The sequence below is a fragment of the Dermacentor albipictus genome, chromosome 1 (genome assembly GCF_038994185.2).
Source record: "Dermacentor albipictus isolate Rhodes 1998 colony chromosome 1, USDA_Dalb.pri_finalv2, whole genome shotgun sequence".
Lineage (NCBI taxonomy): Eukaryota > Metazoa > Arthropoda > Arachnida > Ixodida > Ixodidae > Dermacentor > Dermacentor albipictus.
In genome coordinates this window covers 110,152,629-110,177,747 of record NC_091821.1, presented here as the reverse complement: position 1 = coordinate 110,177,747, position 25,119 = coordinate 110,152,629, and the positions used below count along the sequence as shown (strand labels likewise).

At 43.7% G+C, this 25,119-nt stretch overlaps 1 protein-coding gene across 6 annotated transcripts in view; it reads left to right on the top strand.

Moving 5' to 3' along the window:
• Positions 1–25,119, top strand: part of Herc4 (HECT and RLD domain containing E3 ubiquitin ligase 4) — a 283,320-nt gene that overhangs the window by 239,034 nt on the left and 19,167 nt on the right. For all 6 annotated transcript variants that reach the window (XM_065439437.1, XM_065439436.1, XM_065439434.1 and 3 more), the window contains 2 exons: positions 12,555–12,629; positions 12,800–12,902. In XM_065439437.1, coding sequence (XP_065295509.1) covers positions 12,555–12,629; positions 12,800–12,902 — 178 coding nt within the window. The remainder of the gene's footprint in view (positions 1–12,554; positions 12,630–12,799; positions 12,903–25,119) is intronic.

Sequence of the window (25,119 nt, the reverse complement as noted above, 5' to 3'; positions counted from 1 at the left end):
AAGCCTGGAAGATGGTCATTATTGTTCCATAATTAAAACCCGGAAAACCATCCACCCTTCCTAGCAGCTATAGGCCCATAGCTCTGACTAGCTGACTAGCAAAGTCCTTTGAAAGTCTATTGAATATCAGACTAACATTTGTGTTAGAAGACCGGGAGCTCCTGGATGTCCATCAATGCGGTTTTAAAAAGGCTTGCTCCACCACCGACCACCTTGTCCGTCTTGAAAATACTGTTCATGAAGCTTTTATACACAGGCAACACTGTCTATCTGTCTTCTTCAATTTGGAGAGGGCATATGATACAACGTGGAGGTTCGGCATCATTCAGAACCTCGCTGAACTGGGCATCCGCGGCAGGATGTTGAACTGCCTGAAGGACTTCTTGTCTAACCGTACATTTCATGTCTGCCTTGGCTCAACTCTTTCAAGGAATTTTATCCAGGCAAATGGAGTACCTCAGGGATGTATTTTGAGCACAACACCCTTCATTGTAAAAATAAATTCTATCAGGAAAATAATTCCAAGATCCGTTATGTATTCTTTCTATGTAGATGATCTCGAAATAGCTTGCACATCCTCGAGCATATCAACATGCGAACGACAAATACAGCTAACAATAAACAAACTAGCAACATGGGCAGACAGAAATGGTTTCCGTTTTTCCCCACAGAAATCGGTGGCCATTCTTTTCTCACTCAGACGAGGCATACAAATAGATCCCACCCTACACCTGAACGAAATAGATTTACCCATAAAAAATGAACATAAATTTCTAGGTGTAACATTTGACAGGAAGCTCACCTTCCTGCCTCACATAAATGCTTTGAAAAAGAAAGCTTCTCAGTCCCTGAACACACTCAAAGTGCTGTCGAGAAAACACCGGGGAGCCGATAGGACTTGTCTCTTACAAATTTACCGCTCTGTAGTACGCTCTACCCTGGATTATGGATGTATAGTGTATGGGTCAGCAAGACCATCGTACCTGAAACGGCTAGATCCAGTACATAATTTAGGTTCGCGTCTCTCCACTGGTGCATACAGGACATCACCCATAAACAGTCTTCATGTAGAACCCGCCGTGGTTGCTCAGTGGCTATAGTGTTGGGCTGCTGAGCACGAGGTCGCGGGATCGAATCCCGGCCACGGCGGCCGCATTTCGATGGGGGCGAAATGCGAAAACACCCGTGTACTTAGATTTAGGTGCACATTAAAGAACCCCAGGTAGTCGAAATTTCCGGAGTCCTCCACTACGGCGTGCCTCATAATCAGAAAGTGGTTTTGGCACGTAAAACCCCATAATTAAAAAAAAAAAACAATGAGCCATCACTTACAGATAGAAGAGCCATGCTCACATGCTCGTACATTCTAAAAATCCGTTCGCTTCCCAAACACCTATGTTACCCCATAGTCACAAAGTACCCATCAAGAACACTGTTTAACAACAAACCACAAGCTATTAGGCCACTCCTCCTGCGTTTCAAAGAGATGTGCCAAAACCTCGGCATGCTAGACATATTGCCAAACATTGCCCAAAGGCGAGGTCCACTGCCGCCATGGCACAATTTTCCTGAAATCTGTGATTTCACTCTGACACACTTCCGTAAAAGACAAATTCCGCAACAACATATAATACAAGAATTCCTCACCTTTGAAGAAAAGTGCAGTAATTTTGCAGCTTTTTACAGAGACGGTTCAAAAACAGATGCTTATGTAGGAAGCGCAGCTGTACAGGGGAATTGGAATAAAATAGTAAGACTTCCACAGTGTGCTTCCATCTTCACTGTGGAAAGTTATGCCATCTGTGTAGCCATAGAAAAAATAGTAAATGAGACTCGCCAACAGTGTTATTTACACAGACTCACTGAGTGTGCTCACAGCCTTTAATTCTGGAAATGCAATGGCTCCTCTGCTTGGAGACCCCATACACAGCATTACAGCAGCCACAGCTCAAGGCCAAAACATCAGGCTTTGCTGGATACCAAGTCATGTTGGCATAAAAGGCAATGAAAGAGCTGATTTGTGCGCTGCTCAAGCTTACGGCAAACAAATTAAGTATGTAAATATGCCCTGTAGAGATTGCATGAACTTACTACATAGTAATGCAAGGAAAAATGGCAGTCCACTTGGAACAACGAACTAAATAACAAGCTACAGTTAATAAAACCACTTCTAGGTGAATGGAAGTAATGCGTGCACCAGAAGCGTTTCAAGGAAGTCATTATCTGCCGTCTCCGTATAAGTCACACACACATTACACACAACTTTCTACTGAAGAAAGAAGACAAACCAATTTGCACTTGCGGAGATGAACTTATAGTAAATCGCATTTTAATTTCATGTTGTAAACTGGAAAAGCTACGAAAAAAGTGCTTTTCCCCGTTTTATAACCAATGCATCCCCTTTCACTCAGCACTGCTCTTGAGTGATAATGCAATTGTGGATATGTCTAGTGTTTTTAGATTTTTAACAGAAGCTGGTTTTCTTAAAAGTATGTAAATCATCACGCAGTACTTCACCTCATACACCACAGCCATTTCTCATTCCTGAGAAAAAGGCTGAGGACTTTATTTGATTGGTTAGGAGCCTCGAGATCCTTGCCCTGGCAAGGATGGCCGCTGAGGTTACCCGACCCCCTTTTAAAGTTTTTATCAGTACCCATTGTTACAATGTTTTTCTTACTCCATCATGAGGTAACTCTAACTATTTAAGCACTCAACACCACCGACGATTATTTACATTTTTATAAAATTACACGGAAAATTCTCCTATACCTCGAGCTTGGCGCATGATGGCCTTAGTTGACTATGTGCCATAAAACACAACACCCAACACCCAACGGTTATCTAACCTGCGCATTACATGACCTGCTGTTGCGTACTCCAGGGTAGCGTATCGTACTGCTACCGAGTTGTAGCGACGCCTGCCTGTCGAAGCTCGACCGACGTTATTATTGGGTAGCGTGGCGTTGTTGGCGGGCTGCAGGCATCTGGTAAACCATGGCGACCAGGCAAGGACGAGACGATTTCTAGTGCGAAACTTGCACGGTTTATTCAAAGGTTGGTGAAAGATGAAGAGAAGAGAATGAAGTGTCAAAAAAGGTACATTTCGGAGCCCCTTAAATAGGCTTTCTACAATCATGGGAGGGATCTTGCTTCCGTCGACGTCACGTGACAGGCACAGAGTCTGATTCGCGGAAAGAGGGCCCCGCCTCCAGTTATACCAAGCCTCTGGTTATCCCAGCTTCTGGTTATACCAAGCCTCCGGGAATTGTAGGTGCTTGTCCTTCTCTTTTGTGCGTTGCTGGTCCGTGGAAGTTCTCCTGTAAAGTTTGACAGTTCGAGGAAAGGGTCTCCCTCTAAAGTCGCACACACACACAAAAGAGGCCTGTAAACACTGCGGGGCTTCTGCCAGACTGGCAGACACTCGAGATGACCATGGCGAATTAGGAAGTCATGCTTCGTTTTGACGAGGCATGGTGGGTGAAAATCCTTTTTGCAAGGCATGCTAGATGCCAACCGTAACACTGCCCAGCTTCATTTTTTTTTCTTGATGTCAATTAGAATATTGTCTATACGCGTTTGCTCTTTGATCTAAACCACTCTCTTTCTGTCTCTTAACGTTATGCCTAGCAATCTTCATTCCATCGCTCTTTGTGCAGTCCTTAACTTGTTCTCAAGCTTCTTTGTTAGTCTCCAAGTCTCTGCCCCATATGTCAGCACTGGTAAAATGCACTGATTGTACACCTTCCTTTTGAATGATAATAGTAAGCTTCCAATCAGGAGCTGGCAATGTCTGCTGTATGCGATCCAATTCATTTTTATTCTGTGAATTTCCTTCTCATGATCAGGGTTCCCTGTGATTAGTTGACCTAGGTAAACATACTCCTTCACAGACTCTAGAGGCCAACTGGCGATCCTGAACTCTTGTTCCTTTGCGTGGCTATTTATCATTGTCGTCTGCATATTAATCTTCAATCCCCCTCTTACACTCTCTCTGTTAAGATCCTCAATCATTTGTTGTAACTCGTCTGCATTGTTGCTGAATAGAACAATGTCATCGGCAAATGTAAACGTTGTTGACATATTCGCCATCGGTCTTTACTCCTAAGCCTTCCCAGTTTAATAACTTGAATACTTCTTCCAAGCACGCAGTGAATAGCATTGGAGAGATGGTGTCTCCCTGTCTGACCCCTTTCTTTATAGGTATCTTCCTGCTTTTCTTGCGTAGAATTAAGGTAGCTGTAGAACCTCTGTAGATATTTTCCAAGGTATTTACGTAAGCTTTCTGTACTCCTTGATTACGTAATGCCTCTATGACTGTTGGTATCTCTACTGAATCAAATACCTTTTCGTAATCTATGAAAGCCATATAGAGATGCCTATTATACTCTGCGGATTTCTCGATAACCTGATTAATGACATGGATGTGATCCATTGTAGAGTATCCCTTCCTGAAGCCAGCCTGTTCCCTTGGTTGACTAAAGTCCAGTGTAGCCCATATTCTATTGGAGATTCTCTGGGCGAATATTTTATATAATACTGGGAGTAAGCTAATGGGCCTATAACTTTTCAATTCTTTAGCGTCTTCCTTTTTGTGGATTAGCATAATATTTGCATTCTTCCAGTTTTCTGGGACCCTTGCAGTCAATAGACACTTTGTATAGAAAGCCTCCAGTTTTCCAAGCATTATGTCTCTTCCATCTTTGATTAAATTGACTGTTATTCCATCGTCTCCTGCCGCTCTTCTCCATTTCATGTCTTGCAAGGCCCTTCTGACCTCGTTACTAGTTATAGGAGGAGGTCTGTATCCTGTTCATTACTGTTTCTAATTGAGGTATTCTGACTCCTCTAGATACTGTACAGGTCAGTATAGAATTCTTCTGCAGCTTTTGCTATGTCTTTGAGATTGTTGATGATATTACCCTGCTTATCTTTCAGTGCATACATCTTGGTTTCTCCTATGCCAAGTTTCTTTCTCACTGATTTCAGGCTGCGTCCATTTTTTACGGCTTCTTCAGAAGGCAAGAAAGAAAGAGGCTTTCACTCTGGCGTGAGGCGGTTGTCTGCATACACAGGTTTGGGGCGTGTACTCTGGTCAAACCCTATGTCCATGGGAGACAGCCATGCCTTTCTTGCCTTTTTAATGAATTCAGCCTTTTGTTTCTCTAACAGAATTGCACAATAATTTGGCTTCCTTTTTTTTGTGTCTATATCTGTATTGGTGATTGGACAACCAATCTTCTCATCAATAATTTGGACCACTGCCAGGCAGTTTTTGCCTTTTGTCTTGGGATGCCTTTCAGCTGAACATTATTTAGCCACAAATATTGTTTGAGATCACACATTTGTTTACTAAGTTTTTTGTTTTCATCTCTCAAGACCCTGTTTTCTTTGGTCATTGCGTCATTGTCATTTTTCACACATTCATAGAGGTCATTTAACATCACTAGGCTAGTTTTCAGTTCGGCAACTTCCTAACAAAGAGCCTGCAATTTCATTGCTAGTTCAGCACAAGTCAGCGTGCTAGAGATTAGAAATGCAAAAAGTAAACACAAGAATAGAGGCTACAATGGAGGCAGGCAAATGCACAATAAAGAATTGAGTGTACAAGAGAGCAATGAACCTGGATAGAGCGAACGCAAGGATCAGTACTTGCACTCTGTGGGGTCCTCACCCCCATACTCTTGGGACAAAGGAACGACAACACAGTAGTGCAAACAATCACAAGGGCATTTATTGCACCTTTCATAGATCAATGCCTGCTAGCCGAGTTGCTATCCACAAAACATGTTGATGGGCGTGCGACAAATCTAGAAGTCTGACTCACCGCGACCGGATAGCGAGCGAATATGTTCGCCCCATGCTGGATCCCAACGCCTGGTCGTTCGCGCGTACGGTCATGCGAACGATGGCTCTTTCGCACGAGGCCTCACGAGACGGTCTCGCAGAAGCATGGATCGGCGCACGCGCAGCACGTCCGCTCTGCTTGCCATCCCGAACGAAAGAGGCAGCGCCTTATCCTTTTTGTGCCCAAGTAACCCCGCCTGTAGGCGGCGTTAGCAGCGCTACACTCGCGCCATCTCTCGTACTGTGCTTCAACCACTCCGACCGCCGCGGGCGCCAGGCCACGCGGCGAAGCCGCACTGCAGGAAACGGGAGCTATGCGGGAAAGCAAGATATCAGGGGACGCGTGAGAGTCATGCATCCTTACAACACAGCCGCAACCACTGTTTTTTGTAGTGCTTCTTCCACAGTAGGTGGCAAATTCAGTAGCTGAAGTTGAGAGACATAATTGGGAGATGTGTACGTTCCGTAGATACAGCAGCAGTCCAACAGTGCTGCCCAGTGGACCACGAAGATTAGATTCACTGCGTGGACGGAGAAAACACAAGGATCAGTACTTGCATACAGCTGCAACCACAGGTGCCCAAAATTGCATGCTGTTTGGTCACCTGACTGAGCAAACGATTTGTGTAGGAGAGTAGTTTCTTTTCCATCAAAAGGCACAACCATTTATAATCTGACCGAGATGGCTAATGCTTTCGATCATTACTTCCAATCCATGTATGCACACAATGACAACTTTTTGCTACCATTTACAGTTATTGATCCTGAGCTCTCTATCGGTGATTTTTTGATCGGTAAAAATGGTATGCAGTCGAACCTGACTATATAAAACCTGTTTACATCGAGTTATTCCATATATTGAACAATTTCTGAACACGGTATAGTTACAATGAGTATATATAGCAAAAATTACGCTTACATTGAACAAAAGTAGCAGCGACTTCTGATATATAGAACGTCGAGCAGCGGAAAAGTGCCCCCAGAAGTTGGCTTTCCCTCGCTGTGGTGGGGAAGCCCGGCGGTGCAGCTCTATCCAACCGCTCTCCCTACTGTGACCGCGCTGCCTCGGGTGAGCCGTCAACACCCCCTTGCAAAAAATGATCCTGGCCCGCCTGCAGAGCTTGCTCAGACAGCCAATCAGAGGCTCTTGTGCCTTCTTCATGCAAGATGGCACAAGTGCAAGTTGTCTCGCTGCTTTTCTGGTTCATTGTGTTTGTGCCTTGTAGGCCTTCTCCCGGAGTGTTACCATGATGAAGCGGCAGAATTCACCTTTCATCGTGAAGCTCGAAATCATAAATCAGGTCAAACGCAGTGAGAAGTCGGATGTCCCTACAGCGTGCAAGATTCTGAGGAGCACTCTCAGCACGATCTTGAAGAATAAGGGGGAAATTAGGGCTAAAGCGGTCAAACTCGTGACCTGGTGCCCACGGCACCCAACGCGTACGTGCGGCCATGTTCAAATTGTTCACCCAAAATTACTTCAGACGTGTCGGCCTCCGCGTGCTCGGTGATGACTGTAAATTCTGATGAATGCGACAAAGCCATTGCAAGTGTTGCCCAAATTTGGAATGAGCTGTCAGAATTTCCGGAAGCTGTTGACAAATCAACAGTTGATGAGTTTGTGAGTGCAGATGACGGTGTTGTGACCATGGGAGAGCCAGAAAACGAAGACTACATTGCCGACATCGTACCAAGCACAAGTGAAAGTGGGCACAATGAGGAAAGCAACGACGGTCCTTTGCCCACATCCTCCAAGGTGATTGGTGCACTCGCACTAGTCCGGTGCTTCTGTGCGAATGCGGAAGGTTGTGGCCTCAGGTGCTCCGACTCCTTAAACAATGTAGAGAAGTGTGTGCGTCACAGGCAGCGAAATTGCTCAAGCAGAAGAAAATACAGGACTATTTCATGGGGAACTAAGCTAGTTTCATCAATAAAGTGATTTTATAAATGGTATGTGCTTTTACGAGATCCAAATCTTTAGCAAGCTTATATAGAATTATGCTCTATATCAAACTGATAGGCGTTTTTTTGCGAGTTCGATATAGCTGGGTTCGACTGTACTGAATCTGATACTAAACTTAACAAAGAAGTGCTCAGGTCCAAACAGTTTTCTAGTCCATTGTTTTCTCTGGTCTTCACATTGGTTGGCTGTCATTTTCAACAAATTGTTGACTACAGTGTCGATACCCATACCTGGAAGCTAGCCAAAGCCCTGCCCTATAAGGCTGGTGAAAAACAACTTCTAACTATAGGTCTATATTGTTTACTTCCAATTCATGCAAGGTACTAGAACATATCGCACATAAGCACACACACTATAGAATACCTTCATTCAATAACATTGTGTCTCTCTAATACTTAAGATAGATTCTGTTATGGTTTCAGCACAGTAACTCAACTAGTGGAATCTGCACACTGCATTTCTAGCAGTCATGATATTGGCAAACAAAGAGGTGTAGTGTTTTTTCCACTTTTTGAAAGCCTTAGAACCGTTATTCACAGTAAGCTACTTTGAAACTACTTTGATGGATAGCCAGTTTTCTAAATTTTTGCCCACGGTTAGTTCTACTTACTGCAGAGGTAACTTAAGACATCCTGCAGGGCTCTGTTCTCGAACTTTTCTTATCTTTGATCTTCATAAATGACCTACCCATCAGTATCATGTCAAGAGCCCGTCTTGACATGAGTCCTTTACAGAGGAGTCCTTTACCAGGTCCTGTTCGTGGTGCACAGGTTGGCAGATACATACTAACTTCCAAGAAACTGTCGTGTAATTTGCGAACAACCATTTTGCTTTGCTTCATAAGTATACAGCAAACCACGGCCTACGGTATAAGGGGCGACCTGCACGTGCGGCGCTGCGCCAGCGCCGCTGATTTGCTTTTGCTTCTGTGGCTTTTTTCAGTTTTCCAAAGTGCCGCCGTGAATAGTGGTGCTAGTGCTCACCCCCACCTACCCCAATCCCGTGGCCGGCTGCACGCACGGGCAGCAAGCATTTTCAGCGAGAGCACGGAAGGACGCAAACGCATGCAAGCGAAACAATCAATTAGCTGAGTACTTGGTGATCTGTTGGTGTCGCTAGATCTTGATTACCAGATTCTATTTCAGTGACACTGTGATTCTCAGCTCCGTGGGCGCCGGCTGTCGCGTTTGAGGCTTATTCATGCACGATGGTTTACTTTTGCATACCGTTGTGAAAGTCAAGCGGCCGAGCATCAAGAGGAATTTCATTCCATGAGTTCCCCGTGACCGATATTAGAAACCAATGGTTGAAACCTGAACAAAAGAAAAATTGGCTGGAGCTTAGCTAAGGTTAAGCCTGGATATCTCGAAGTGAAAAGATTCGGTGATGCTTATGGTTTAGCTTATAGTTATGCTTTATGATTTAGCCTATGATTATTCTTACGGTTTAGCTTATGGTTATGCTTTATGATTTAGCCTATGGATATGCTTACGGTTTAACTTATGGATATGATTTTGGTTTAAGTTATGGATATGCTTACGGTTTAGCTTATGCTTTATGATTTAGCCTATGGTTATATATGCTTACGGTTTCACTTATGGATATGCTTTGGTAAGCTTATGGTTATGCTATACATGTGCCTTGTGTAGTGATGCAAATTGCTTATGAATGATATATACCATAAGGTATGCAGGATTATTAATCTTCTTTATTCATCATTGTTGGGCACATTTTGCGATTTCTGTACAGCCATAAACACAGCTCTCTGTATCGGTAGTATCACTCTCTTCTCCTTCCATGTTGAATGCGCACGCCTGTTCTCTGGCAAGCGTTTATATAGTCGGCCTCCGCGATAAACACGCGCTTGCGGCGAACGTCAAACGACGACGCATAGCGCGCGGCAGTGGCCACCTGCGCCGGCTCCGAACACGCTTACGGAGCCAATTCCGACATACGCCGGCTCGCGCGAAGCACAGTGTTGACTAGCGTAGCGAAGCTTTTCGTTTCAAAAGCCCAACTCCAGAAAAGTGCTTAAAGTGTAGTGACTATCTGTGTGATGGCACAATAAAGTGCCCTTGGAATTTTTCAAGCTAGACTTTCGTTATCATTTGGTAAAGTGGCGTAAATAAATACGTCAATAACAGCACATTTTTACGATTGTGGCATGCACTGCAATTAAAACTACTCACGTTCTGCCGCGCTCTCAACAGCACGTCACTTCAGTGAACGTGCCGAATACAGCAAAGGAACGCATGGGTCCTGAAAAGCGGTACGTAATGCGTTCATTGCGTCCGGCTCGGGACTAGCGAGACCTACGAGAGAATGAAGTGCGGGCGCGCTCAGACCTCGGCTAGCGCGGAAAGTGCGCACCAGACCTTATTGGCACCACAGCACTAACCAACATTTTAGCAGACAATGAGGGAAAAAAAAAAAGCTCTAAGGGATTACACTATTTCAATCCTAGCAGCCGCGCAGCCGCGCCTTCAAAGTAGTTTAAAATTTCATTGTACTGCACAGCGAAGATACCAAATATCTGGGGCATGTATCGCATGTATCGACGTGCATTTTTCTAGCCGCACCCTGTCAATAATGTGAAATGCCGAGTTTACTGCAGCTCCTCTGCAAATTTTTACCTTTATCGCCGTACTCCTTAAGGCAGGGCCGGAGCGTTTCGGGCGTTGCTGTGAGGGTGAGCACTGGCGGCCTCTACCGGCACGCTTGGTCCCTACTCAATGATCACGTGGTATTTCTTCGGCCGCGCGCTGCCGTAGGCGACCACGGGATGCGCAGGTCGCCCTTTATACAGTAGGTCGTGCATCAAACAATGCAGTAGTTCCTCGAGCATATAAGTACCTAGGGGACGTCGTCATGCACAACATGCAATGGTCTCAGCAGGTTGATCACATTACAGCAAAAGCACTAAAAAATATTGGTTACTGATTTTATCGAAAACTGAAGAAAACGAAATTGCTAATGTATAAGGCACTTATTCATGCGTAGAATATATTTTTATTTCGGTTATATGCTTCATGCATCAGGAACCCATATAAGGAGTGTGGCACTCACAAAATTGAATCTGAATGAAGGAAAGCAGTTTCATTTGTCATTGTTGTGATCAGGATTTTTAACTGTCATCTTCCCTGACTTCCTTGAATTTTCCCCTGGTGTGCAGTAAGTACGTAGCACATTGAATCTATGAAAATATTGTACTACATTAGTCACTCATCTTGTTGTCTATTTGCTAATGCTTACCTCGCAATGGCCAGTGCTTTTTCAACTAGAAGATGACCCAGGCTCAACCTCAAGCCATCTTTTGTGCATGCTAGCAACTTCAAATGCATTTCAAGTTTAAACAGCCCGAAAGACTGCAACATGGCGCCTGTGTGTGTATGAACATACTCACACAGGACAGGTCCTGTGTGTATGTGTTCCTTGTTGTCGCCGTCTTTTCATGCTGCTTAAACTTGTTATGCTAACTTGCCTGAACCGAAGTACTTCAAACACCATTTGTTCCCTGAGTTGTCTAAGGCTGGAACACAATGCCCAGTTCTTTCCTTGAATTGCCACTGTTGGATTTTTTAGAGACACATTGGTGATAAATTTGTACCTCACTCTAATGTACCGACTCATGTTAACTTTACTGTTCTGCTTATATTCAAGTGAAGCTTGTATTTCCTCACTTGTGTCGGTGTTGGTGTTGCCGTACAAAAAAACCCAAGCCGCGGGAAAATGAAAATTGCTTGTCGAGCTGCGGATTCAAACCACTGACCTCCGGGTTGCAAGACCACCATGCTAACTGATTCATCCACTGTCTGTTCATCATATGTGCCCTTTAAAGTGGGGTTTTATGTGCATGAAGAAGCAGACACAACGCAAGGCGCGACCCAATCACAGGTGTCCCTTTTCTCTGGAGGAGGGAAAGGGTGTGATCGCATGTTCGCTCGCCTCGCGCCTACCATTTTCCGCCAGTTCAGGCCTGGCACTCAAATGGGGAGGCCGCGTTTGGTTCATTCTGTTGAAGCGCAGGCTGCGTTGAAGGAATGGCAGTGGGAGTGGGCTGCGCGTTGTGCGTTTGGCCGAAGAACAGGCGGTGTTTAATGAATGCCACTGGGAACTCGCTCATGAAAGGGCTTGTCGAGACGTGCTGACCTCGCCGTGAGGGAGCGGGAGGCCAAGGTGTATGAGAACGAAGAGCCGCGGATCCCAAGCTTCACTTGCATTTCTCTTCACAGTATTGGAAGGGCGGTCAATTTTTTCTTTTGGATTTCTGTGTCTCTTATACTATACCCACTCCTGCAATATCCCTGAATAGGGCTACAGTGTTTAATTAATTATTGATTAATTGATTGGCTAATTAAATTGCTAGATAATTAATATAGAGCAAGTGCTGGAAGGAAGGATCAACAAAATGTCCTGTGTGTTTCGGGTAGTGCCTGCACATCATAATGCTACAGATCATAATGATGAAAGCATGTATTTCACAGAGGTAACATGCTCTTGATGTCTGTGGGTTAATAGCCGTAGAACTTGCTTATGGCCAACTTACGCTCAAACTGCATGACCGCATGCACGTGGCAGGTGAGCGGTGTGCATTCCAGTCAAGTGTAAGTCTACCTTCAGAGTAAGAAATGTTGAAAAACATTTAGTCGTGTTTGTCATGATAGTGTTTGAAAGCTCAGAATTATTGCTAGTATTATTCATTGTTGGCACGTTTTCATGTGCACTTTTCTCTGTTTCCATCCAGGACTTGTTTCACGCTCAAGAACTAATGGTCTTGGTGGTTGGTAGTGAAAATTACAACTGGAATGAACTTGAAAAGGTATGATGATGTACAGCCTTGATATATTCATATATCAAGATATTTCAAGATATTTCATATATCAGGCAGCTATATCAGAGTTCCATGTCTAGTAGCACATGTTAAACATTGAAGTGCGATATATTCAAAGATGTGCTTGGAATTTTCTCTCTCTTTCTCTTTTTTTCAAGAATGCTGAATACAAAGACGAGTTTCACAAGAACCATCCAACTGTGAAAATGTTCTGGCGAGTCTTTCATAGCCTTGACTATGAGGAGAAGAAGAAGTTTCTACGTAAGTTTTTTTTAGTTGCACGAGGTAGGTGGCGGCAGCATGGCATTGGTGGACAGCAGTTGGCAAATCAACATGCCAATCTCGCATAATAGCACCAGTCATGTGGTTGCACCTTCATGGTGGTGTAGAGCCTGTGTATGTAATTTATTGATGTTGCTGTTCCTCATATAGGCATGGCAATATGCTGATAGGTCATCAAAATCTACAGAAGATCCTTTGCTGGCCCACCGGAGGCACCCCGCTCGTGTTTCTTAGGCATAGACCTGATCACAATTGTTTTTTGCCAGTATCCATGTGCATGCTTATAACAAATAACGGATATAACGAAGGCATTTTTGTGGCTGATGCAGCATTGTGATACAGTCTATGCCGGATATATCGAACTCCAAGGGGATCGCAAAATAGTTATATATATCGACAATTCGAAGTATAAAATATGCCTATCTGAAGCTTCGCATGTCTTGGACAGTTTCCCAAGATAGTGAAAGGTGAGGAATTTAACGATTTGCTTCACCAAGGCCGCTTCGAATGTGCAAAAGCTGACTTATTTTTTAGAGTGCAGCTCTTATGTGCCTATTCCTGCATAGAGCGCAGCTGTTCCTGGCATAACTGAGCAAATGAGCACAGCGGATAAAAGAGGTAATGCAGAGCACAGTGGGGGATGAAAAGATCAGCGAGAGGGAAGAGAGTATGAGGAGGAAAGTGGAGAAGGAGGGCGCAGTGGAAGCATGAGACGGGAAGCAGAGAAGGAGGACATGGTGAAAGTGTGAGAAGAAAAGCATAAAGCCGTGCAGGTGTAGTGTCTGTGGCGACGACTGCTACAATATGGCACTAGTGTAGCGCGCCGTCGTCTGTTCACTGAAGACTTCTTTCTTCAGCCACTGCTTTTCACCAACCAACAACTGTTAAACATTATCCCTTGCTGCACAATGCACCTGCATGTATCGGAAGTTTCTTGAATTTTGTTGATAGTTCTATCCATTTGCTGTTGTCACCAATGCTTTTTGTAATCTGACTGTATGCACGATGCGAATTGTGTAGTGCTTTCTGGAAGCCACATGGGCGCCAGCAATTACAGTAGAATCTTAGATGTGCCATGTATAAAAGCCGTCATGCTTGATGCACAGTCAAATTTTTGACGATGGCTGACTCTGCTACATGTCTCTCTTAAATTCCTTGCCTTGATATATCGCGAAATGAAAACACACATATTGTGAAAACACACAAATTTTGCATTAGTGAGTATCGTAACTGTCGGTGAATTCTATTTTCTCACAAATGTTGCATATTGCTCTCGCACGCAGTCGTCGCAACACTAACACCAAAAGCCTGTGTCACCTGGACATGAGACTGTGTTGCGCTGTGCACGCGTCGGAGTGCTTGTTGGGTGTTCTTATTCAAAATATGGCAGAAATGGACGCACTGCAGAAGCAAACTAGCCTGTACGGATATGCGCCATACTGCCATCAGGGCACTTGTGCAGCGAATTGCACGTGAATTTGCCCAGCCAATCGTCATACGTGGGCAACAAGCTGGGCTGTTGTGCCAGGTTTTGGAAATGACCTCCTGTTGGAACCAGTCATCCTCGCTTTTCAACCGCCCTAAAATGTCCATGCATCTCTTCATCTGTGCTGCTCAGCATTCCGATGCATTGTGGCCGGTGTGTCTCCTTGTTATTGGCCCTTTCCCTTTGGCCCCTTCATGGGTGATTTTCAATACTACGCACCTGGTCTTCAGTGGCGTAGCTAGGTCATCTGGCACCCGGGGCCCATAGGTCTTCTGTAACACCCCCCCCCCCCGGTGTAGCCGGTGTAAAGGGAAAAGGGTGTACTCAGACGTATATGACACCCCCCCCCCCTCCCCACTGGTCCCTTGCACCCGGGGCCCACGGCCCCCCGGCCCCCCCTGTTGCTACGCCACTGCTGGTCTTTGTTTCGAAAGTATGGCTTTCTACTTGCAGAACATCCCAGTACATTCCTACTCACGTGTAACTGTGTAAGCATGAATGAGACGTGTTCAGCACGGTACCTCAAATTGCACATTGATGAGTATTGCGCGCCACTGCCACATCGAAAAGGGGGAGTGGGGGTCACAAACTTTGCATGTGGCATCCACGGGTTGTGTTAAATTCAAACTGTAATGTAAACATTCGTCCAAGTAGAGGTTGGGGCCGGATTCGTTTTGGCAGCTCGCAGAATCCTAAAATTCCGTTCATGGAAAGCCTTTGTCTACAAGAAGGCAAACCTGGTGGCGCACAATCTCCAGTTCGGCATCACATGCCCAGAGCCACTCGGATTAAAGATTGGATATCATCCACACTTTCTTGTGGAATGCGTACCGAACCGGCAAACCCTTTGCATTCTTGAAGCAGAGTGATGATCTGCTCTTGCCGACAGCAATGGCTACAGTTCACACAAGTCATCCATATTTGCAGCAAGCAAAGGTGAGAGCACCCTGCTCATTTTACAGCAGAGCTGTATATGTCTACCCTCCCAAAGGTCTTTTAATGTCCGTCCCTCAAAGCTCCTGCACCCTCTATGAGGAGGCAAAGCAAACCAGTAAGGCATGTGCCTACACCTGGCATAGCAAGAAGAAAGCTAAGAAACTACCCAGTACCATAGAGTTCCATACAATAATTACCAAAGGGAACTCTGGTGCTAGTGTCTATGAGAGCTGCTATCGGGACGGTTCAGCCAGCATGGGAATTAGGGCAAGTACATGGATTTGGCTGAACTTCGTGCTTCTGGCTTCAAACGGCTTGGTGACTTTGTAAACTCATAATTTTCAACAAAGTACTGTGTAATAAATAATTAAATAGACATTAAAGCTGCCCGACGGAGGATTCGAACACAGGATCTTAGTAGAGAAGCTCGATACGGAAACCATTACGCAACGGACGCATGTAGTGCCATACCAACTATTTCTAGAGTGGGGAAAACCGCAGATGGTCTGACCCCCCCTCTCTCTATATATATATGTGTGTGTGTGTGTGTGTGTGTGTATGGTTTATTCTGACAAAGGCCGCTCTGCGGCCGAAACATTAAATGATTAAACATGCCATTTTCATAAGTGTGCCCCTTCGTTTCTTCAACTACGTATGCGCCGGACCTACAGAACTTTTTCTTGATATATATATATATATATATATATATATATATATATATATATATATATATATATTGCAAATTACTGTTACAATAATTGAAATAACCTGGAAAGGCTTCTGCCAGTTATATCTATATTTAATAGACAGGGACCTATTTATCAATCGCACATGGTGAACCATGGGGGCCCGAAAAATGATCTCAATTTGCATTTATCTCTTCCAACTATGTAAAATCTCAAGATGATACAGGGACGAAAGGCAATTAGAGCCCCACAGTGGTCCCGGGTCCCTCCCAGTAGCAGCAGTACCGCTCACATAAAAAAATGCACATTTGCTACAAAGAATGTCAATAATTCAACAAAGAATTGTACTTGCTGTTTAAGCCTACAGCATAAATGTATCGCTAGTTTAGGTAATAGTATTGTCAAGGTTATACGTAACGACATACAATCAACATAACCTACTTGCAATGTTCACACACAAAAAATTGAATCGACATCCCTACCCTGCGACAGATGATGTCCAGCGAATCTGTTGAGAGCCAATTGCTGCCAAATGCTGAGGGGGCTATTCAATGCTTTATCGCGCATCCCCCCCCCCCCACTCAATTTCTGCTAGATCTGACATCTGTTGAGTTCACAGTTCTTCCAGGGCTGCAGGATAAATTTTTTGTTCGCAAAACACATTCATAAAGCTCTGGATAGTTTACATGCATAATTTACTACAAATGCCATAATCAGACCCATGTCTTTAAAGTCTATCTTCATATTGCCCATAACGCACCCTTTATTTTTGCCCAATATGAACAAAATGTCTGGTTTAGTTCACCGAGGACATCGCTGAATATAAGACGGAACCTGTTATGACTCCAGAAAATAAGGAAAGAAAAACGATGGCTCATTAATTATTTGCAACTCTTCTAAATGGACCAGGAGTGGCTTGCACGAACATTTAATAATGAAAATAATAACGAATTTAAGAACACGTTTTTAAATGTTCCATAGACAACACCTAGTCCGCACAAGAACGCGTTCTTAAGTCCGTTATTATTTTCTTTATTGAATGTTCGTGCAAGCTGCCCCAGGAACGTAAAAATTTTCTCACATTGCAGTTACCATGTCCCCCTCCCCTTTCCACAAAATATAAACCTGTTGTAAATTACAGCTATGTCGGGACATTGGGAAGCATAGCTGGTAGTGACTGTATCACATGCTCTAACACTTGCATAAAAAATTTTTTTACAAAGGCTGTGTTTGATCCAACTACATTTAACTTCGCACAGAGGGTTTCCATAGTGTACCACCAATTTTCACTAAATTTGGTCTTGGCAGCTTTTATATTTCTGCCAGGGCAGCGGGCTCAATTCTTGCCCACTCGCTAGACACGCTAAAGGGCTCTGGAGTGCTTGCATACGTAATTTATTGCGAAAGCCCCAATTACCCATCTGTTTTGAACTTCACCTCCACATATTAACTTGTCCATACAGTCACCAAACATAACAAAGTTGCCTCCTTTAGTTCAGTGAGGACACCAGGCTGAACTAATATATCACGCATAAAAAAGTAAGAAGAAAAAAAGATGAGGGTTCAGTAATTATTCCTAACACTTCTAAATAAGCCAGAAAGGTTAAAACTATGTGACACATTGCACTTACAATGCTGCCTATTCCTTCAAAGTATAACGTATCTGAAAACACAGAGTTCTCTTGGGACATTGGGAAATCTAGCTAATAGCAGTAGCGCGATACTTTCGAAAACTTGCTTTCAATTTTTTTTAACGCTGTGTTTGATCAACACATATTTACCATCGCATATAAACTTGGCATATTGTTCCCCTTATGTTCGCAAAATTTGGCCTCGGTTGTTGTAATTATGCCAGTGCAGCCATCGAAGTCTTACACCCTTTGGAAAACAGACTAATAATGCTATGGACCACTTGCATACGTATTCCACTGGAAAATGCACATTTAACCCACCCATTTGGAACATTGCCTACACCTTATTCATACCATGCCCCTAATTTTCCCTAGATATAAACAAGATGCATTGTTTAACTTGCCGAGGACGCCGGAGAAACAAACTATGAATCTCGTAATATCCCCTTCAGTCACGGTGTACACGTTTGTGAACGCCACTTATTATTGCCATTATTGTGCAGTGGTTGCAAGAAATAGACAATGAACATTAAGCTTTGAGTAAATTTAAGATTCTGCTTTCTTAAAGTGCACCCATTTCACTTCTGAGTGAAAATGCATCGCTTCACACAACCGCTTTTATGTAGGCACTACCGTCTTTGACAGGACGTTTGAAGTGAGGCATTTCCGTAGTAATCGTAATAGATTCTTCCCTTGTTTTAATGCTTGTGCCCAATAATTAACATGTGCATGTAATTCAAGCAGGTGATTCAATATATTTAGTGAAGAAACATAGCATGACTGTTTGTACAATAAATGAATATTTAGTTACTATGTAATTATGATGGGTCACTAAAAAATGCATAGACTCATTCTCCCACCTTGACTTGCTTTCTATGTAGAGTCTTCATCACCTTGAGATAAGTTATGTAAATTTGACACATTTATCGACAGTCGATCGTAATTCATGACGTAATGTATTTCACAAAAGTACATGAAACAACGAGGGTTTATTGATTATCTGTGGAACTTGCATTTAAAGCAAGTTCCACAGATAAAATTTTAAGCGTGTGTTTTAAACACACGCTTAAAATTTTCCTACTTTCATGGAATTTCATGCCTGTATCTCGTGCATTGTTTTAGGAGTCTAGGAAACATATTAGCGTCAGTATGACACCCTGGAATGCTTCAATGAGTAGCTTTCTAAAAAGCAGTTATGAACCTACACAGAATAAACATATATTGCTCGTCACTCAGAACATTGTTTTGTATGTTGAATAAATATAAACACTGTGCCCCGCATATTTTACTGAGGATATCGGGGGAAAAGAACCAAATGCTGTGTATAATGTATGATTTGCATGATTTGATTTGGATAATGCATAAAAATTTGGATAAAGCGACCAGTGAGTTACTGTTTTCAGAGTACATAAGCACTTACACAGTGCAAATTTTCTGTACACATCACCAAAAAGTGGCCCTCATTTTTTTCAAAATATGAAATATCTGCTATATTTGCTCCTGTCGGGAAACAATAGTGTAGCTCTTATTTAAAAACAGCCTGAAAATGAAATCGTCAGTTGGAAGTGACACATGTATTTAGAAAAAATTTGTCAGTATTCTATTGCTATTGAAATGGCTGTGCAAGTTCGACCAAGGCCATTTTCATGAGCTTATGTATGATAAGCTGTCATTACACAATGAAATTCAACAGTTATACCTGTTAGAGGGTTGATTAAATTTCTGATGGTGATAAGATACCGAGACTGCAACACTGCAATAGAAAGAGATTAAATAGTTCCAGCATTTGATAATCCAACATTTTCATGCCGTAAGGCACACCAGTTGTTGGGCACGGCTAATTATAATACTTTACCTGGATTTCTCCCTCACCCATAGATCAAATGTAACAAGCTGATAGTGTTTTAGAATACAGATATAGTGATCCCAAAAAACTGGGCATGATGGAAGTTGCGCAAGCTGACACTTTGTTAGGGTGGGAACTGCCCAGCGCCAAGCGTTATCCGCAATGCGAGCATGTATGGGGAATCCTGCGCATCGTCCGCTACAGTGTGTCCTGGAAGGCACAAAAGACAATCGTTGTTGTCCAAGCAGGGATATGCATAGTAAAGAAAAGCATTCCTTATATAGTTGCTCTACTAAGAAAGAAAATTTAGCTTTAGCTGTAGTGTCAATGGACTTTCCAGCGTGCAGCCGAAAGTGCCTGTGCCCGCTTTCAAAAGTGGGGTAGGGGGTCAAATTACATACTTTGCCCCCAACTTTTGACAGTGGGAGGGGGAGGGGTCAAGTGCCCCCCTTGCCCCCCCCCCCCCCGATAGATACGTCTATGGATGCGTGCATCGACAAGTGACATAGAATGCCATTATGAATTTCTCACGGGCAAGTCAGCGTTTTGAGACCCTTGGTGCATTTCGATTTAGCCACATTGACAGGCTGAACCACTGCAATTAACAGTTGTGTGTGTTTGCAGAGAATCTGTCTGCAGTTGTGAGTATGCAAATCAGTGTATATCATAGCGACCACAAAGCCATTGTGACCGTCGTTATTAAGTGACAATGAGTGATGCAATAAAGTCTTTACTACAAGTTTTTTTACCATGACATTTACAGCTCCACTGGTCATCCACTTTCACAGTACAAAATGGCCTTGAATTTTTTTTCCTCCATGGCATGTACTGCCCATCAGGTGTTCAATTTCTTCTCTGACAGAATCTGCATAAAGAGTGCCATTTCAAATTTGTTGCCATTAAATATTTTTGATGACGCGAGAAGTGATCGGGTCTCTGTTAGGAGAAGCATGCTTGCAGGGGTGCAGTGTGGCATGGCATTCAATATATCTACTGTGCTGGTGAAAGGGAGTTCGATGTACAATCGACCAAAAAAGTTTACAGACCAAGAGATCTGACACAAAGCTGAATATCTCCTCAGTCTCAAAACACAGCCTGTTATTCCCACTTTTAGCCTTTTGTGGCATATGCGAACAACATTGTGATGCACAATTTTACTGGCTGCTTTTAAAGGATGCTCGTATATTTTGAATTTTCTGAGATGCTGTGGTCCGTAAACTTTTTTGGTCGACTGTACATGTAGTACCTTGCTATTCTTTTCCATGGGATTCTCAAGGGGGTTTTACAACTGTTTGATATAGACAATAATTCTATATATCTGAGTTTGATATATCCGGGATCAACTGTAGTGAGGTTCGACTACGTATATATGTATGTGTGTGTGTGTGCGTGCGTGTGTGTGCGTGTGTGCACGTGTGTGCGCATGTGCGCGTGAGTGTTGTGTCATTATGCCAAATTACTCTGCACAGACACCAGGGCCTCTGGACCTGTTCGCTAGAATGCATTTATCTCTGAGTAAATATGCCAAGCCGACTTGATCTATTCCTGGGCAAGCCTAATCGGGTCCCTACATTCCTTAATGACACAAACATATGAATGTGACTCAAACTGTTCAGTGCTTAAAAGTGTGGCTGATGATTAACAAAATGAGCTAATGCACAATGCCAAACCAAGCAATGAAAAATTTGTTGTTGTTGCCAATGTGAGATAAAGGGTCCAGAATGAGAATGGTATGATTGTCGCATTCGAGTCAGGCATTCTGTTGGGGGAAATCTCAGAAACCCAACCCTGAGGCCAACAAACATTAGAAATGTCTTATTAACAAGCTTGCGGATGCATACCTTTGCTATTGCTCCAATTTGTGCTGTGGCTGTACACCTGTATTCGCAAACTTAATAAATTACTTGTACAAGTCCACCTTACTTCTTAAATATGCAGTTCTGAAGCATAGAACCTTAACAGTTGCCAATAATGTTGCATGACATGGCAGGCTGCTAATGAAATGACTAGGGTGCCCAGAGAACAGTACAGTTTCATTGGTTCGCCTTATTCCAGGATAAATATGTTACAGAATATAAACCTAAGTTTCAAGTACGTTTACATTTGTCTATTTCTTTTGAATAATAATATGTAGTGCATACAGCCTTTGTGCTAAACACGCTTTTCCCACCATGTGCACTCTTCACTAAAGCAAGTCGCAACTGTGTAGGAGTGCTCTTATTACAACTGCATTGAGTGTGTGTGCATCGGGAGGCACATATGGCTCTTGCAGCTGCCACATGCCAGTACTTAAGAGAGCTGTGGGTGCTCCTCATGAGAAACTGTAGTGTGTGATGATCTGTATAGTATAATAGTAATTGGAGATCTTCGAACTGTCAGTGACGCTGCAGTGTTGCAGGGGTTGCTTAGAATATTTTCATGCACTTCTTTTGTTTGTGATCCTTTTGTTGTAAGCTGGTCTGCACCATGTTTTCATTTGCTCATGTCCAGTTGCACTTATAATGCAAAGCATTCCCTGGCTCATCCCAGGTACTTTGTGGTAGGCGGGCGGGTTTTGTTTTGCATCATTTCAAGCCTCTTCAGTAAAAGAGAATTCAAGTGACCAATGGTGAGATCAAACCTTGGCCCCCAACACCACAGCCTGATTCTCTGACCATTAAGCCATGATCGCATGCATAGTTCTCTAATGCCAGTAAGGGCTGGATTTTCCAGGCATCGGGCGCTTGTGGCACACCACATAGCATCAATGAGAGGGCATGCACAAATGCCAGTTTTCCTTCACCAGGGTACAAAAAAATTAAGTTCACATGCCATCGCCGTCATACCAACACTTTCACCATCATCTTTTTGCTGTCGGCATGACGCAGGAGCTCGCATATCTCTCTCTCTCTCTCTCTCACACTCACTCACTCACGCACGCACGCGCGCACACACACACACACACACACACACACACAAAAATTTGTCTGTAACTCGCGCCTTTATATCTGTAAGGGTGTAAGTTATAGAACTTACTTGACGTAGACAAAGGTGTTGAACCATCTGGTAATGCTTTGCGAAAATCCAAACGGCTGGACAGGTAGCCACCTACAAAGTGCTTTGCATAACATTGATTTGCACAGTGCAAGCGATTTGCATTTTTTATAGCGCAGCTCTTAGGTGGCCGTTCCTGTGGCGCGCTTTGGTGCTCCCGGCGTAACTAAGACAATGAGCACAGTGAAAGATGAGAGCGAACGCAGCGTGTAGCAGGGTATGAAAAAAGCAGCGAGAGGGAAGAGGCATGAGGAGGAAAGCAGAGAGGACAGTGCAGTGGGGAACCATGAGGTGGAAAACGAAGGAGGTTATGGCGAAAACGTGAGAAGAAAAGCGTGCGGCAACAGTGGCTACAAGATGGCACCAGAGTAGCGGGCGTTGTCTGGGAGGTTTGTCGGCGGCAGCCTCTGTGAATCGCGACCATGTGTCACCCATGCACTGGCTCCATGCACCAGCTCTCGTGATCTTTAGATTAGCGAGGCAGTGGTGCCTCCCCTTGCTCCGTTTACAGCATGCCGCGTGAGACCAATCGTCCACGCCAGCCAATATACAGTCGACTCTCGTTACAACGGACCGTGATAATCAGACAAAAGATGTCCGTTTTATTCGAAGTCCATAATGTCTGAGACACCTCACTTTCGAAATTTTTGCCATGACGTCTAATAAATTTATTGCAAAGAGTGAGTGATAAATGTACAAAGTAAATAAACAAACAAATAAGGTAGCAGTTTCGCCCGAAAGCCGAAGCATTGATGGCGATCACAAATTAAGCAAAATAAGTGCGGCAGCAGCAGCGCGCGCATTGAACTTCGTACTGTCTCTCGCTTCAACGCGAACTAAACGTCGAAAGCACAGCACATACAAAGCTGCCGTCACTAGGCGAACTTTGTCTACATTGCAAAACACTTTGAAGATGAGGCCCACGTGGGTGCGCACTTTGTTCACATCGCAGATCGTTTTCAAGATACAGCGCCCACACGGCTGTGCCGTTAATGGCAGCCACCAGAATAGAACCTTTCCCCCTTCATTCCCTCACCCGCCCCTCCTACCCCTCCCCGTGCCTCACACGCGAAAGATGGCGTGCTTCCTCCCCGCTTTCCTCCCTCCTTCGCATGCAAGATATTGAGCCATGATCGTCGGCTGACCGTCGTAAGTCAGTTGCCAGCCCACGTCCACACGGCAAAAGTCCATCTTATACACCTGATTTTGACAAAAATTGCCGTAATTTCGTCCGTTGTAACAGATAGTCCATTGTAGCATGGCCTGTTAAAAGCGAACTTCGTTGCATTAATAAAATAGGTAGAACAAACTAAGGCTGAAATATGGTCTGTCATATCCAAAAGTCTGTTGTACGTGGCTCTGTTGTAACGAGCATAGACTGTATCGTGAAATATATAGAGCTGCGCTCAAAATTTGCATTAGGGACTATTGTAATCATCAGTGAACTTTTTGTTTTGTTTTGGTACTGTTGTTCTTGCTAATTTGATGAGGGTGAAATGCATAAACGCCTGTGTACCGTGCATTGGATGCATCCTAAAGAACCCCAGGTGGTCCAAATTAATCTGGAGTATCCCTCACTACGGCATACCTCATAATACCACTGTCAGTGCAGCTGAGCGCATACACAGCTTGCACGCTGTTTTAGACCTAATATACCATGTGTGCTGCCAAGGTTGCATAATCTTGAGTTTTGGAGACGTGTTGAAGCAAGAAGTAGATGAGGCATTTGCTGCCTGCTACCAGCGATTTTCATGATAGCATCATCCTACAGCGGGTGACACTGCAGTCGAACCTCTTTATAGCAAACTTGATAGTTCTGTGAAAAGTGGTTGTTGTATCAGTAGTTTGGTACATGTGAACTGGTGTGTGTTTGGTATATGTGTCTTTGTCGAAGACATCCTCAGGTCGAATTGTCAGCTTACCAAAGCATATTGAACGAAGCATCTTGATCCTGGTGACCTTCCTCTTTTCTCATAGTGATTCAAGGTTTGTTAGTTGCAACATAGCTGTTGGAGAGTCATGAAATTTATAACAATTTTATGTAAATTGGGCAGATGTTTTCAAGTTCTTTTTGTGTTGTCTGATGTGTTCAGGTCTTACACTGTGTTATAGGCTTGTAGCGCAGCTCGGAAGAGCAAAAAAGGAATAAGGTAGGGGTAATCAAAGGGAACGGGAAACAGAGTGAGCGCTGTTTTCAATTAGCGCTCACTCTGTTTCCCGTTCCCTTTGATTACCCCTACCTTATTCCTTTTTTGCTCTTCCGAGCTGCGCTACAAGCCTAAAACAGTCATGACATACCAACTCGCCCAAACTGCTACGCTTTTGATCTTACACTGTGTTCACGTACTTGACAGCCAGTCTAGTAATTGCTTTATATGCTTTAAGTTGAAATGAACTTGTTGACTTCTCTAGTTTGGGTTTTAAGGAACCTAAATTCCGCCATGCCACACAACATATATGATCAATGTGCTTTGTTCATTTAAAACGTGAAGTCAAGGTGATGCCTAAATACTATGATTCTTCTACTTGCCTGATGAATTGTTCTCCAATGTTTGTAAAAGTTAGCTTGTTAACCTGA